Here is a 14,346-nt window from a genome sequence, read left to right as displayed (position 1 = left end):
ATTGTACCTTAACAGGAGCACTGACTGAGCCCCAGTACAGGGGGCACCTACGGATACATCACACAGGGGGCACCACTGGACACCTCACAGGGCGCACTGGCTGAGACCCCACACAGGGGGCGCCTACGAATACCCCGCGCAGGGGGCACCACTGGACCCCTCACAGGGGGAACTGGCTGAGGCCCCTCACAGGGGAGCGTCTACTAAGGCCCTGCACAGGAGGCGCCTACGGAGGGCCCACATAAAGAACCCCTTAAAAGGCCGCCGCGAATGCACAGGTCCGCGGGGGGACCAGACCAAGCATAACCGAGGAATGGAGGGTGGACGCCCTCCCCCCACAGAAAGCGGCGGCCTCTGCCATTCGCTCTAGAGCCGCCCCACACATCACCAGTTCGGTAGGCTGCAAAGCCGCTGCTTAAATTAGTGGAGGGCCTGCTGCAGGGGTCAGGGATCCGCAAATGCCTGGTCACCCGCTCCCAGGCCCAACCATCCAGCAGGTGCCAAGGTGTAACCCCCCCCCCCCCACCATAGGGGGTGAAGAACCCCAGAGGGACCGACCACCCCAGGGAGTACCTGTGACCCACACCACTCCAGGGAAGGAGAAGGGGTCCTTACTTACCGATCCAGCGAATCACGCAGGTAATGCTCCCAGACTGATCCTCTCTTCACTACCGAAGTAGGGGGGCTGTCGGCCATGCAGAACGCTGCAACACAGGCCGAAACGCAGTCGTATGCGACCTCACAAGACTTTTAACTCGCATGGCCAGCCCCTGTCCAGTGGGGCTGCTGGATCTAGATTATCCAGCCTGTCGCCCGCTGTATCTAGATTATCCAGCCTGTCGCCCAGTCTGGCAGTTAATTGTAGATCTCAGGAAACAAAAAATCGAAGAGAAAAAAAAGTAGTTTAAAAAGCAAAAACAAAACAATTGCCAGGACCAGAGATCCCTGCAGGGAACTAGGTCCTTACTCCTGACTAGGCATAAAAGAAACTGAAGGCCTATAGCAGAGAGGGATGTATTTCTCCTAGGACTGCCCATAGGCATAGCCAAGTTTTTTTTTCTGCCTAGTGTCCTACTCCTGTAGGGGGGCGATATAACCCTATGGTTCTGAATAATGGAATGCTGTGTCTGTCAATGAACGAAAGAGAAATATTTAGGGATGCACCGAATGTGTTTTTTGGTGCCAAAACCGATACCGAAAATGAAAAATACACTAGGCCGAAAACCGAAACCGATACCGAAACAGCACCGATACCGAAAATGACTGTTTTTTAAAAAAAAATGTATACAGGAGATGGTCAGAGACTGGGGACATGGTACAGGAGGTGGTCAGAGACTGGGGACATGGTACAGGAGGTGGTCAGAGACTGGGGACATGGTACAGGAGGTGGTCAGAGACTGGGGACATGGTACGGGAGGTGGTCAGAGACTGGGGACATGGTACGGGAGGTGGTCAGAGACTGGGGACATGGTACGGGAGGTGGTCAGAGACTGGGGACATGGTACGGGAGGTGGTCAGAGACTGGGGACATGGTACGGGAGGTGGTCAGAGACTGGGGACATGGTACGGGAGGTGGTCAGAGACTGGGGACATGGTACGGGAGGTGGTCAGAGACTGGGGACATGGTACGGGAGGTGGTCAGAGACTGGGGACATGGCACGGGAGGTGGTCAGAGACTGGGGACATGGCACGGGAGGTGGTCGGAGACTGGGGACATGGCACGGGAGGTGGTCGGAGACTGGGGACATGGTACGGGAGGTGGTCGGAGACTGGGGACATGGTACGGGAGGTGGTCAGAGACTGGGGACATGGTACGGGAGGTGGTCAGAGACTGGGGACATGGTACGGGAGGTGGTCAGAGACTGGGGACATGGTACGGGAGGTGGTCAGAGACTGGGGACATGGTACGGGAGGTGGTCAGAGACTGGGGACATGGTACGGGAGGTGGTCAGAGACTGGGGACATGGTACGGGAGGTGGTCAGAGACTGGGGACATGGTGCAGGAGGTGGTCAGAGACTGGCGACATGGTACAGGAGGTGGTCAGAGACTGGCGGCATGGTACAGGAGGTGGTCAGAGACTGGCGACATGATAAAAGAGATAAGTGTGTTGTCCCCTGTGCAGCCAGTGTGTTGTCCCCTGTGCAGCCAGTGTGTTGTCCCCTGTGCAGCCAGTGTGTTGTCCCCGTGCAGCCAGTGATGCAGCGAAGAGAGAGGAGAGCCGCCTCCGCCGTCTGGTTTAATAGAGCGCAGGGAACATCACAGCTTTAATTTCAATAGCTGTGTGTTACTCCATCGCGCGCCGTCGCATACAGCCCCTCCCCCTTGTCCGGGGAACTGTGATAGACAGATCACCCGTCCAATCTGGAAGGGTAATCTGTCTATCACAGTTCCCCGGACAAGGGGGAGGGGCTGTATGCGACGGCGCGCGACGGGGGAACACACAGCTATTGAAATTAAAGCTGTGATGTTCCCGGCGCTCAACTGAACCAGACGGCGGAGGCGGCTCTCCTGCGTTATAGACCTCACATGATGGGCAGCACCAGGGGCGGGGCGGTGCTCCGCCCCCGCCACATTTTCGGCTCAATTATTGGCCGTTTTTTCCTTTCGGCAAATTGCCGAAAAGGGCATTTTCGGCCAATATGTTTCGGCAGCCGAAATTTCGGTGCATCCCTAGAAATATTGTGTTTTTGTTTTTTTTTTTCAAAATTGTCGCTCTTTTTTTGTTTATAGCGCAAAAAATAAAAAAACAACAACAAGCACTATTTGTGGGGGAAAAAAGGACATAACGGCCACGACCGTGCAATTGTCAGTTAAAACGACGCAGTGCTGTATAGCAAAATGGCCTGGTCAATAATGGGGCAAATCCTTCCGGTCCTTAAGTGGTTAAATCAGGATGCATGAGCACTGGTGACTGTAGTACTGTGCAGGGGGTGAGATGAATCATTGCAACATGTTAACAGTTCAAGTCTCACGGGGGCTGCAATCAGCCACATTAGATCATGATAGCAGTGATCTACTGTTACCTGGGGAGGAGGTACAGAGCTGCAACAGTTTTGCCCAAGCCTCTGTTCTGACAGGATGTGCCATGACGTTTCTACACTTCAAGTGTAAACGCTATGCAGAAGCACGGCAGGGAGTATCCAAGCCATATTAAGACACCAGGGACTAACTCAGCCAACCTTTAACAAAAATATTACATTAACCTCCCTGGCAGTATGATTATGTCAGATTTTTGCGTCCCAAAGCAGTACATTGTTTTGCATAGAAATTTGGTATTTTATATTGTAGGCCTGTAATTCTTAGTAATAACACTTAAAGCGGAGTTCCACCTTAAAATGGAACTTCCGCTCATCGACACCTTTCAGGGGGGAGGGGTGTACAGATACCTGTATAATACAGGTATCTGCACCCACTTCTGGGCATAGATAGCCGCAGAATCTGTGGGTATTTACGCCACTTCCTGCAGGGCCCTCGCTGTCTGCTGGGAAATACACGGATCCCAGAGACAGCAGGGACCGTCCTTATTGCGCAGCGTGACTCGCGCATGCGCAATAGGGAGCTGAAGGAGCATAGTAGAAAATTGACCGCTGAACAGCAGTTGAATCCAAACAGATGCAGCCACTGTTTGGGAGACCTGACCACTGCCACTGGCAACTGTCAGAATGAAATAGCCATTGGGGAAGATTTCTCCATGTTTCCTCCATCCTGTTTAGTTTGGATGGACGAATCAATAGATTTCTCTCATTCAGACCTGCTGTAAGAAATCTTATGTATGAGCAGCTGAAATTCTTCAAAAGTATTTTTATTCAGTCATAGCAGAGTGTGGTCTAGTTTATACCATTACAACTTTAAAGGTCAGTTTGACTTTGCACATACACTTACCTACTACAATGCTTGTTATATACAGAGGCTGCATGAACTGGCTTAGCAGCGCTCCCTGGACACCAAGAACAGTCCACTTAAGAAGCTTGTCGGTGGCGGACATAGTACACACACGGGCGGCCGCTACACTAGGGGGACAGTTAGACAATAACTGCAAAGAGCTCTTAGCGTGGATGCTCAGAGGAACAGAAGATTGTGGTATCCATGCACTGGAAGAGAGAGTAAGACAAAACATAAGGTCTAAAAAATAAAATAAACCATAGATATAAGCAGGTAAAAGCCAGGCGCCCATTATGAATTTCAGGACGGTGCATACCTGTAATGGAGAATCTCAATACATACCTCGCCTGGCAAATGCAGTGCTCAACGATGCTTTGTTGCAGAGAATAGATCCCTAAAGTCCGGTGGGAAAATTACCTTTCCAGGAGTGTTGATCTCCGTGGTCCTCTGCGGCTTTCACTGGTTCCCCCTGTTGACCTCCATATTACTGCGGGAGAGGGTAATGTGGAAAACAGGGGGAACTGATGAGAGCTGTGGGTGACTACAGAGATCAACACTCTCAAAAGTGTTGGTTTATTAGCAAGTGTTCAACTTGTCATGATCTTCTGATGGAGACTGCAAATGGCCATTTCAACACATCTGCATGGTACACTGTTGTCACCAACAGCAAACCCAGCCTAAAAAATGCCATGCCACCATCACAGGAGACATTGTAGACAGAGCAAGTGGCTGCAAGAGATAAACACCACTAAGGATGAAAAAATGGTAAATGCTAATATTTGAATAGGATGCAAAGGGCTGCACACTTGAAAACTCTATCCACGTTATGGATAATCTTTAATCACTTGAAGAGCAAGCCTTTTCTGACAGCATTTTTTTTTTTTTTTCTAAAAAAATTACTTAGAACCCACAAACATTAGATTTTTTTTTTTTTTTTTTTTTTTTTTTTTAGCAGGGGCCCTAGGGAATAAAATAGTGGTCGATGCAGTATTTTTATGTCACACTGTATTTGTATTTGCACTGTATTTGGTTTTTCAAATGCAATTTTTTTAATGCACAAAAACACAATATATATAGCCTGATTTTTTTGGTAAAGTATAAAAGATGATGTTACGCTGAGCAAGGAGATACCCAACATGTCACACTTTAAAATCTCGCACACTTGTGAAATGGCGACAAACGGTACTTGTCCATAGGCAACGCTTTAAATTCTTTTAAAAAGGTTTTAATAGGATACCAGTTTAGAGTTACAGAAGTCTAGCATTAGAATTATTTCCCTCGCTATAATGTTTGTGGTGTTACCTCACATGTGTGGTGTGAACACAGTTTACATATGCATGCGTGACCAACGTATATGTTTACTTCTGCGTGTGAGCAAGGAGGGACGGGGGAGCTTTAAAAAGTTATTTTATTTTTACAATGTCCCTTTATTTTTTTTGACAACTTCTGCTGTGATATAAATGAGGCATGACAGGTCCTCTTTATGGAGTTCTGATCTCTCCTCTACCCTGGAGAGCATGAGAAAAAAGAAAAGAAAGAACAAAAAACATTGATCAAAAAAAAAAAAGCAATGTTTACATCTGCCCTAACTAGAAGTAATGTAATGCCGTTGTTTCCAGTTTCCTAGACCATAGAGATGACCAGGGACCACATAATTGGATACCAGGCCGGGACAGGTATTGGGGAAAGGGTTGCATTGGGGGAGGAGGAACGACCCCTCCCGCTGCTTGTAAAATAAATCCAGCTGCTAATCAGCCTCTAGTAGAGCTGCACAATTAATCGCCAAGAATCGTTATCGTGATCTTGACTAAAGTGTTTCACAATTCTTTCTATGAAAAGAATTCTCTCTACTCTTCTGAAAAAACAGCCCTCAAAAGAAAGGAAGAGAAACACTGGGCAGTCTACCAAGAATCACATTATCTGTTGAACTTAAGTATAAACATTTACTTAGTACCCCAAACACATAATATATGCTGGTATGTGCTAACTGAACCATCTCCACCCAAAAACTGAAACACTGCTATCTGCTTTTCATGTGTGTAAAAATGCTGGTATGTTATTTTTGCTCAACAGTCTGTAGACCTGTCCACATTACAATGCTTTATTATCTCCCTTGTCTTACCCAAAATTATGGCCCGTCTAACTTTAGTGCCCTCCTGCTAGTCTGTTTCTGAAGTTAGAATATTGCCCTGTTAACCAGCCAAGCTTTATTACCTCCTGAGTGATAATTGAAATCCACCCACACCCCACCTCTATCAGTATAAAGATAAGCTTCTTTAGGGGGAAGCTATTGCAGGGGGCACATTTGCAACTGGGGCTCTTTCTCAAAGTGGAGATTTCTAGAAGTGGAAGCACTTCTGACTCTGCACTTCAGCAAATGCACAAAGCGAAGGGACACAAGAAAATACTTTGAAAAACACCACACAGACATCAGGTGACCTTGTTTAGCCCTTTAGCTCTTTCTCCTTGTAACATGCACTCTCTACCACTCCTTCTGACAGCTTTGTCCTCTATCCTAAAACTATCTCTCTTTCACCCCTCCTCTCCCCCCCACAGCACATACACACACACACACACACACACATCACCCTCACTTCTGTCCTCTCCTTATTACTGCACCCACTAATTCCTGCTAATTCTAAATCCACACACACTAAAATTCTCCAAGACCCTGGGACATGTCCCTTCATATAAATCCCACTCCCATATTACCTCCCTCACCCTCCTGCTTCTCCTAACCTCTGGAGATATATCCCCAAACTCTGGGCCTCCATCATCAAACTGTACCCCATGCACCCATCACCCTGCACCCTCTGGCAGCAGCCGCAATCAACACAATTTAGTTCCCATTTCTATTCCTCCCAAGACCAGACTCCATTTCTCTTGCGCCCTTTGGAACTCCCACTCTGTCTGCAACAAACTCACCTCTCTCCACGACATCTTTATCGCCAACTCATTTAACCTACTCGCCATTACCGAAACCTGGCTCCACGAATTTGACACTGCGTCTTCTGCTGCCCTATCCCATGGTGGTCTTCTCTGGACTCACGCCCCCCCAGATCCAATGGACATAAGGGAGGAGGTGCCGGAATCCTTCAAGCCCCACTTAGCACCTTTCAGGTACTTCAGCCACCTCCCTCTCTGTCACTCTCCTCTTTTGAAGCACACTGCATTCTTCTTTTCACTCCAATTTCCCTAAGGATAGCTGTGATCTACAGCCCCGCTGGACCAGTATCAACATTTCTTGATGACTTCTCTGCCTGGCTATCCTACTTTCTTTCTTCTGAAATCCCCACAATCATTCTCGGGGACTTCAACATCCCTATTAATACTAACACACTTGCCTCTTCCAAACTTCTCAGCCTAACCTCCTCCTTTGACCTGAAGCAGAGGATACATGCTCCTACTCACTCCGAAGGCAATATCCTTGACCTTGTTTTTTCTCACCTTTGCACTCCATGCAACCTCTCTAACTATCCATTCCCTCTCTCTGATCACCACCTCATTGGTTTCACTCTCTCCCTGTCCTCCTCTCCCTCCAACCACCTTAGTTACCCGCAGAAACCTACGTCATCTCAGCCCTTCTCTTCTCTGCTATCGACAACCTCTATGACAAAATCTCGCCCCTATCCTGCACCAACCTAGCCACTTCTGTCTACAACGCTTCACTTCTAGCCTCACTGGCCCCCTCACTACACACAGAATCAAGCCCCGGCCCCTTCAACCTTGGCAAACAGATGTTACTAGAAGTCTGAAAAAACAGTCGTGCTCATGAGGGCCTGTGGTGTAAGAAAAAGTCTCAGAGACTTCAACCAATATAAATCTGCCCTCCAAAAATACAATTCCAGCCTCCTCTCTGCCAAGCAGACCTATTTTATCACTCTCATTAGCAACTTATCACCTCTACTTCATCCTCCTCCGCCTCCACCCGCCAACTCACTCACTGCCCAGGAGATTGATACAATTCGTGCGGAGATCTCTACTGTTCTGATACCCTCCACACTTTACACTTCATGCCCACAGGCACAATCATTACTTCCCTCTTTCAACCCCACCACTATGGACAAAGTTGCTAAACTACTTGGTAATGTCCACCTTACCACCTGCCCTCTGGATCCTGTTCCCTCACAAATGCTACGTTCACCCTCTGGCTCTATGCTACACTCTCTAACCTACATTTTCAATCTCCCCTCTCTTCTGGCATCTTCCCCAACTCTCTAAAACAAGCACTTGTCAGAACCATACTTAAAAAGCTCTCACTGGACCCATCCAATCCTAACAACCTACGCCACATCTCCTTGCTCCCCTTCTTATCCAAACTGCTCGAATGTCTGGTCTACAACCAACTGAGCATCCACCTCGCTAATAATAGCCTTCTTGATCCCCTTCAGTCTGGATTTCGTCCTCAACACTCCACAGAAACTGCTCTCCTAAAACTAACAAATGATATACTAACAGCCAAAACCAATCAACATTATTCTGTACTCCTACTCCTGGACCTCTCTGCTGCCTTTGATACAGTTGACCACCCCCTCCTCCTCAAATAACTCCACACCTTTGGTCTCCATGACTGTACTCTTCGCTGGTTCTCTTCCTACTTATCCAACCGCACCTTTAGCGTTTATTACAACTCTACTTCCTCCTCTCCGCTTCCTTTCTCTGTTGGGGTCCCCCAAGGTTCTGTTCTTGGACCACTCCTATTTTCAATCTACACCTCCTCCCTGGGTCAACTGATAGCCTCCCATGGCTTCCAATACCACCTCTACGCTGACGACACCCAAATCTATTTCTCTACCCCTCAGCTCACTCCCTCTGTCTCCTCACGTATCACTAATTTACTATCAGATATATCAGTCTGGATGTCACACCACTTCCTCAAACTCAATCTATCCAAAACCAAACTTATAATTTTTCCTCCCACATATGCTCCTTCCCCTGATCTCACTGTCAAAATCGATGGAACAACCATAAGCCCACCCCCACATGCCAAGGTTCTAGGTGTAGTCCTGGACTCTGAACTCTCCTTCAAACAACACATCCTATCACTGTCCAAATCCTGCCGCCTCAACCTCCGCAACATCTCCAAAATACGCCCCTTTCTAACCAATGACACAACAAAGCTCTTAATTCACTCGCTGGTCATCTATAGCCTCGACTACTGCAACTCCCTTCTCATTGGCTTACCTCTACATAGTCTATCACCTCTTCAATCCATCATGAATGCTGCTGCCAGACTCATCCACCTTACTGATCACTCTGTGTCTGCTACTCCTCTCTGTCAATCCTCCACTGGCTTCCACTCTCCACTGGCCAAAGAATACAATTAAAAATACTAACAACTACATACAAAGCCATCCACAATTTCGCCCCCAGCTACATCACTAGCCTAGTCTCTAAATACCAACCTACTCGTTCTCTTCATTCCTCCCGAGACCTCCTGCTCTCTAGCTCCCTCATCACCTCTTCCCATGCTCGCCTCCAGGACTTTTCCAAAGCCTCTCCAATCCTATGGAATGCCCTACCCCAATCTGTCCGCTTATCTCCTACTTTATTAGCTTTTAGACGATCCCTGAAAACCCTTCTCTTCAGAGAAGCCTACCTGACCCACACCTAACAACTGTATTTTCATTTTCTCCATCAGCTCGTCCCCCACAGTTATTACCTTTTTGTTTCAACTTGACCCTACCTTCTAGATTGTAAGCTCTAACGAGCAGGACCCTCTGATCCCTCCTGTATTGATTTGTATTGTAAGTGTACTGTCTGCCCTCATGTTGTAAAGCGCTGCGCAAACTGTTGGCGCTATATAAATCCTGTATAATAATAATAAAAAAATTATATATATACATTTTTTAGTAGACACCCTAGAAAATTTTTTATGTCGCATTGTATTTGTGCAGTGGTCTTTCAAATGTAATTTTGGGAAAAAAATAATAAAGCTAACCAGTAAAGTTACTGATTTATAAAAAAAAAAAAAAGAAAAAAAAAAAGAAAAAAGCAAGCTAACTTTACTGGTTAGGTTGTTTGTTTTTTTTGGTATAATGTGAAAGATTTTACGATGCAAGAATCGTGAGGTAATTTTGGCCAGAATCATGCAGCTCTAGCCTCTAGGACAGGCATATGCAATTAGCGGACCTCCAGCTGTTGCAGAACTACAAGTCCCATGAGGCATAGCAAGACTGACAGCCACAAGCATGACACCCAGAGGCAGAAGTATGATGGGACTTGTAGTTTTGCAACAGCTGGAGGTCCGCTAATTGCCTATCCCTGCTCTAGGAGGTCCAAGGGGTAAATTTGGCTAATGCCTGGGCATACACTTTCTGTACTGATTCCCCAAAATGTTCCATTACCATCATTAGTTCTCTTAGATTTCAATTACACTTGTGGTTAGAGGGGCAATGTAAACATGCCGTTGTGACATGTATTTACCACTCCCCCTAATCACTCTCCCTTGCTGAAAGGACAGCAGACATGGATAGATAGATATATTATACATAAAATGTGGTGGCCATGATGCTTTGCATTTTGGCGCAACAAAAGTTATCCTATAACGTTAGTGGGTAGTACTGACCACAGAATGAAGCCCATTCAACTGAATAGGGACAACCAGCAACCACATGCAATGCACACAGTGCCAGCACACAAATGTTTGCTCTAAGGGTTTAAACAAGCAGTGAGATGGCAAAATAACACATCCTCACTGTCTGCCAAATGCCTCTGAAGAGGGACCCAGTGTGGATCGCCCTTCAGAGGGCACTGCATGTATAAATGAGGCTTGCTTCTGTATACAAATACAACATACTCATTTGCACCCATATGACACTTACAGGCATGATGGAGAGGCTACGTCTGGCATGCAGCTTAGATAGAGATGCAGGAAGATGTTTGGTTTGAGCACCAGCAATTGGCTATGCTGAGAGGGACAAAATATGCACTTCTCACATGCCTTATCCAGCTTACTGTAGTACAAGCTTATTTCCTTGTATAGGTACCTATGAAAAGTGGTAAGAAATAGCTTTAGTTCCAACATGGTATGAGCCAAAATGTGCTAGGATCACATAACAAAAGACACTAATCCAGATCCAGTGATAGGATGCTGAATGCAATGAGCAGCAGTAGAAATATTGGGATCCAACAGTAAAATGAGTAAAGGTTTGAACCCGAGCCCTGGAGAAGGGAGCAAATTACCAATGAAACGCGTTGGCTTTCCTCCTGATTTCTATAAAACAAGTGCTTTCTGAGAGTTGGCTGCTAAAATTTTCAAGGATTTTTTAAAAGCCAATACTCCACTACAATAACACAGCTCAAAGGCTTATTATAATGACTGCTTTCACCAACCAATGCGTGTCAGCTCAACTCAAGGACTTGTCTCATCATATTGGTTACGAAAAAAAACAAAAAAAAAAAAACTGAAGCTGCACAATGCAGCCCCAGACCATGACACTCCCACCACCATACTTGACTGTAGGCAAGACTCATTTGTCTCCTCACCTGGTTGCCGCCATACATGCTTGACATCATCTGAACCAAATAAGTTTATCTTGGTCTCATCAGACCACAAGACATGGTTCCAGTAATCCATGTCCTTAGTCTGCTTGTCTTCAGCAAACTGTTTGCGGGCTTTCTTGTGCATCATCTTTAGAAGAGGCTTCCTTCTGGGATGACAGCAATGTAGACTAATTTGATGCAACGTGTGGCGTATGGTCTGAGCACTGACAGGCTGACCCCCCACCCCCCTTCAACTTCTGCAACAATGCTGGCAGCACTCATACGTCTATTTCCCAAAGACAACTTCTGGAATTGATGCTGAGCACGTGCATTCAACTTCTTTAGTCAACCATGGCAAGGCCTATTCTGAGTGGACCTTGTCCTGTTAAACTGTTGTATTGTCTTGGCCACCGTGCTACAGCTCAGTTTAAAGGTTTTGGCAATCTTCTTATAGCCTAGGCCATCTTTATGTAGAGCAACAATTCTTTTTCGGATCCTTAGAGTTCTTTGCCATGAGGTGTCATGTTGAACTTCCAATGACCAGTATGAGAGAGTGAGAGCGATAACATCAAATTTAACACACCTGGTCCCCATTCACACCTGAGATCTTGTAACACTAACAAAGTCATGTGACAACGGGGAGAAAAAAATGTCGAATTGGGCCCAATTTGGATATTTTCACTAAGACCCCTTTCACACTGCCACAACTTAAAAATCACGCAATTTTACAGCTGCAATTTCAGGGAATGACTGTGTATACTTGAGGTCTATGGACCTCAACTCGCATGAAAGTCGGACCAAAGTAGTACAAGGGACTATTTTGAAGTTGGCACGACTTGAAGTCACACATACATGAATGGTTATCATTGGAAATCAAGGGAAACAACTTGTCATGTGATTTTGCAGTCTCAAGTCGCAGAAAAAGTCACACAAGTGAGAAAGGGGCCTTAGGGGTGTACTCACTTTTATTGCCAGAGGTTTAGACATTAATGGCCGTGTGTTGATTTATTTTGAGGGGACAGCAAATTTACACTCTTAGCCCCCGTTCACACAGGGGCGACGTGACTTGCAGCGCGTCTCACAGACGCGACCTGCACACGATTTCAGCGGCGACTTGCAAAATGACTTCTGTATAGAAGTCAATGCAAGTCGCCTGAAGTCGCCCCGAAAATACTACAGGAACCTTTTTCTAAGTCGGAGCGACTTGAGTCGCTCCTATTAGAACGGTTCCGTAGTACAGAACGGAGCGCGACTTGTCAGGCGGCTAAGTCGCCTGACAAGTCGCGGTAGTGTGAACCGGCACTTATACAAGCTGTACACTCACTACTTTACATTGTAGCAAAGTGTCGTTTCTTCAATGTTAACAAAAATATTACAGCGCACACATGCAAAACTAACATTTACCTCCAGCAAGGCTTTTTAAAAACACCTAGACATTTTCAAAAAATATGGGGATTTGGTCACACCATATTGTTATACGAAGCTCCCCACTCCCTCAGTAAGTACCTCTCATTAGTGACCACCTGTGTCATGGTGGAGACCTCATGTTCTCCCATATAGAGGAGTATTGCTCCCATGGTTCAGAGAAGCAGGATCTCCCAGTCTATGGATAGTGTAGGACCCACTAATCATGGGGTACTTTGTCTCAGTAAGTGGGCTTAAGCTCCGTATAGCAATATGGTGTGACCAAATCCCCATATTTTTTGACAATGTTTTTTGAAAATATCTAGACGTTTTTAAAAAGCCTTGCTGGAGGTAAATGTTAGTTTTGCATGTGTGCGCTGTAATATTTTTTTTCTGTTGTATGGTCTTATGGCAGCACCATCTTTATGCATTTTTTTTAGGGTGTGCCCCCCAAATATCTTGTTTGTTTCTTCAGTGTTGTAACATGAAAAGATCTAAAATATTTACAAAAAAATGTGAGGAGTATACTCACTTTTGTGAGATACTGCAAGTAGGAACGAGTAAATTTTTTTTAAGTAACTCCAGCCCAAAAAAATATTTTTATGTTTTTTGGATAGCATGGGAAGGGTTAATACTCCTGTAACATTTGTTTTGCTGTCTGTGCCCCTGTTCAGAAGATTCCACCCCACTTTCTGTCCCAATGACAATTGGATTTAGAAAATTTGGGTTGTCATTGAAACAAGGATAGGTGATAAAGCTTTAGTGGAGACACCTACAGTATTCCCCATGATAACTTTTATAGGACGGAATTTCCCTTCCTAGGGGTAGATTTCCTCTCACTTCCTGTTTCCCTCCATTTGTAAGTATGAGTCAGGGACTGCCTGAACTTTGAATAAAGCTGTGGACGTTTATTTTGGTACTGCACTATAGAGCATTTTTTACTTCCTGCACATACTGGGATGTTACTTGGCTGGGATCAGAGGAGGAGAATGGTGCACTGAAGTGGGGAGTCTGCAAATGTCCCCTAAGCTTCTGAGCAGGGGGCTTCTAACATGTAAATGAGCCGTTCCCTGAAGCCTGGCATTCTAAATATTTACCATCTGTCTGCCCAATTCAGGGGAAGCAATGCCGTGTCACCTACAATGCTGTAACATGCGGAGAAGTGGGAGAAGCCGCACACAGGTCCTCCCACATGAGTTTATTTCACAGAAACAGTTGTAGTTGTTTGATATTACATTTGATTTTTGTTATTTTAACAGTTTATGCATAAACTATGCTTAGCGATGTTCTCTGGAAAAAAAAGAATACAAAGTCTTTCATATCTCACCTTAACAGGGCTCTTCTTGCAGCAACTAATGCATGGCTATCATGAACCAGGAGACCCTGGTACTCCTGCCAACCCTGGTAGCTGGTCACTCCTGTCCCTAGAGCCACCACCTCATAGGTATCATCATTTCCCTTCTCCCCAGGTACATCTGTAAATAGAAAACATACAGCAATTACTGATATGGGGTTTATTCTGATTCAGTCTGATTCAGTCACGGCTCTCTGCAGGTTGAAGACCAAGAGCTGAG

At 45.9% G+C, this 14,346-nt stretch overlaps 1 protein-coding gene across 2 annotated transcripts in view; it reads right to left on the bottom strand.

Moving 5' to 3' along the window:
- Positions 1 to 14,346, bottom strand: part of LOC143981747 (adenosine deaminase domain-containing protein 1-like) — a 73,347-nt gene that overhangs the window by 12,802 nt on the left and 46,199 nt on the right. For both annotated transcript variants that reach the window (XM_077479810.1, XM_077479821.1), the window contains exons 5-7: positions 14,100 to 14,247; positions 10,708 to 10,872; positions 3,884 to 4,092 (exon numbers count right to left, since the gene is read on the bottom strand). In XM_077479810.1, coding sequence (XP_077335936.1) covers positions 3,884 to 4,092; positions 10,708 to 10,872; positions 14,100 to 14,247 — 522 coding nt within the window. The remainder of the gene's footprint in view (positions 1 to 3,883; positions 4,093 to 10,707; positions 10,873 to 14,099; positions 14,248 to 14,346) is intronic.

The sequence above is a fragment of the Lithobates pipiens genome, unplaced genomic scaffold (genome assembly GCF_037356315.1).
Source record: "Lithobates pipiens isolate NorthernLeopardFrog02 unplaced genomic scaffold, aLitPip1_a1.2 Scaffold_1, whole genome shotgun sequence".
Taxonomy (NCBI): domain Eukaryota; kingdom Metazoa; phylum Chordata; class Amphibia; order Anura; family Ranidae; genus Lithobates; species Lithobates pipiens.
Note: the sequence above shows the minus strand (reverse complement) of the source record. Positions and strands in the feature narration are given on the sequence as shown.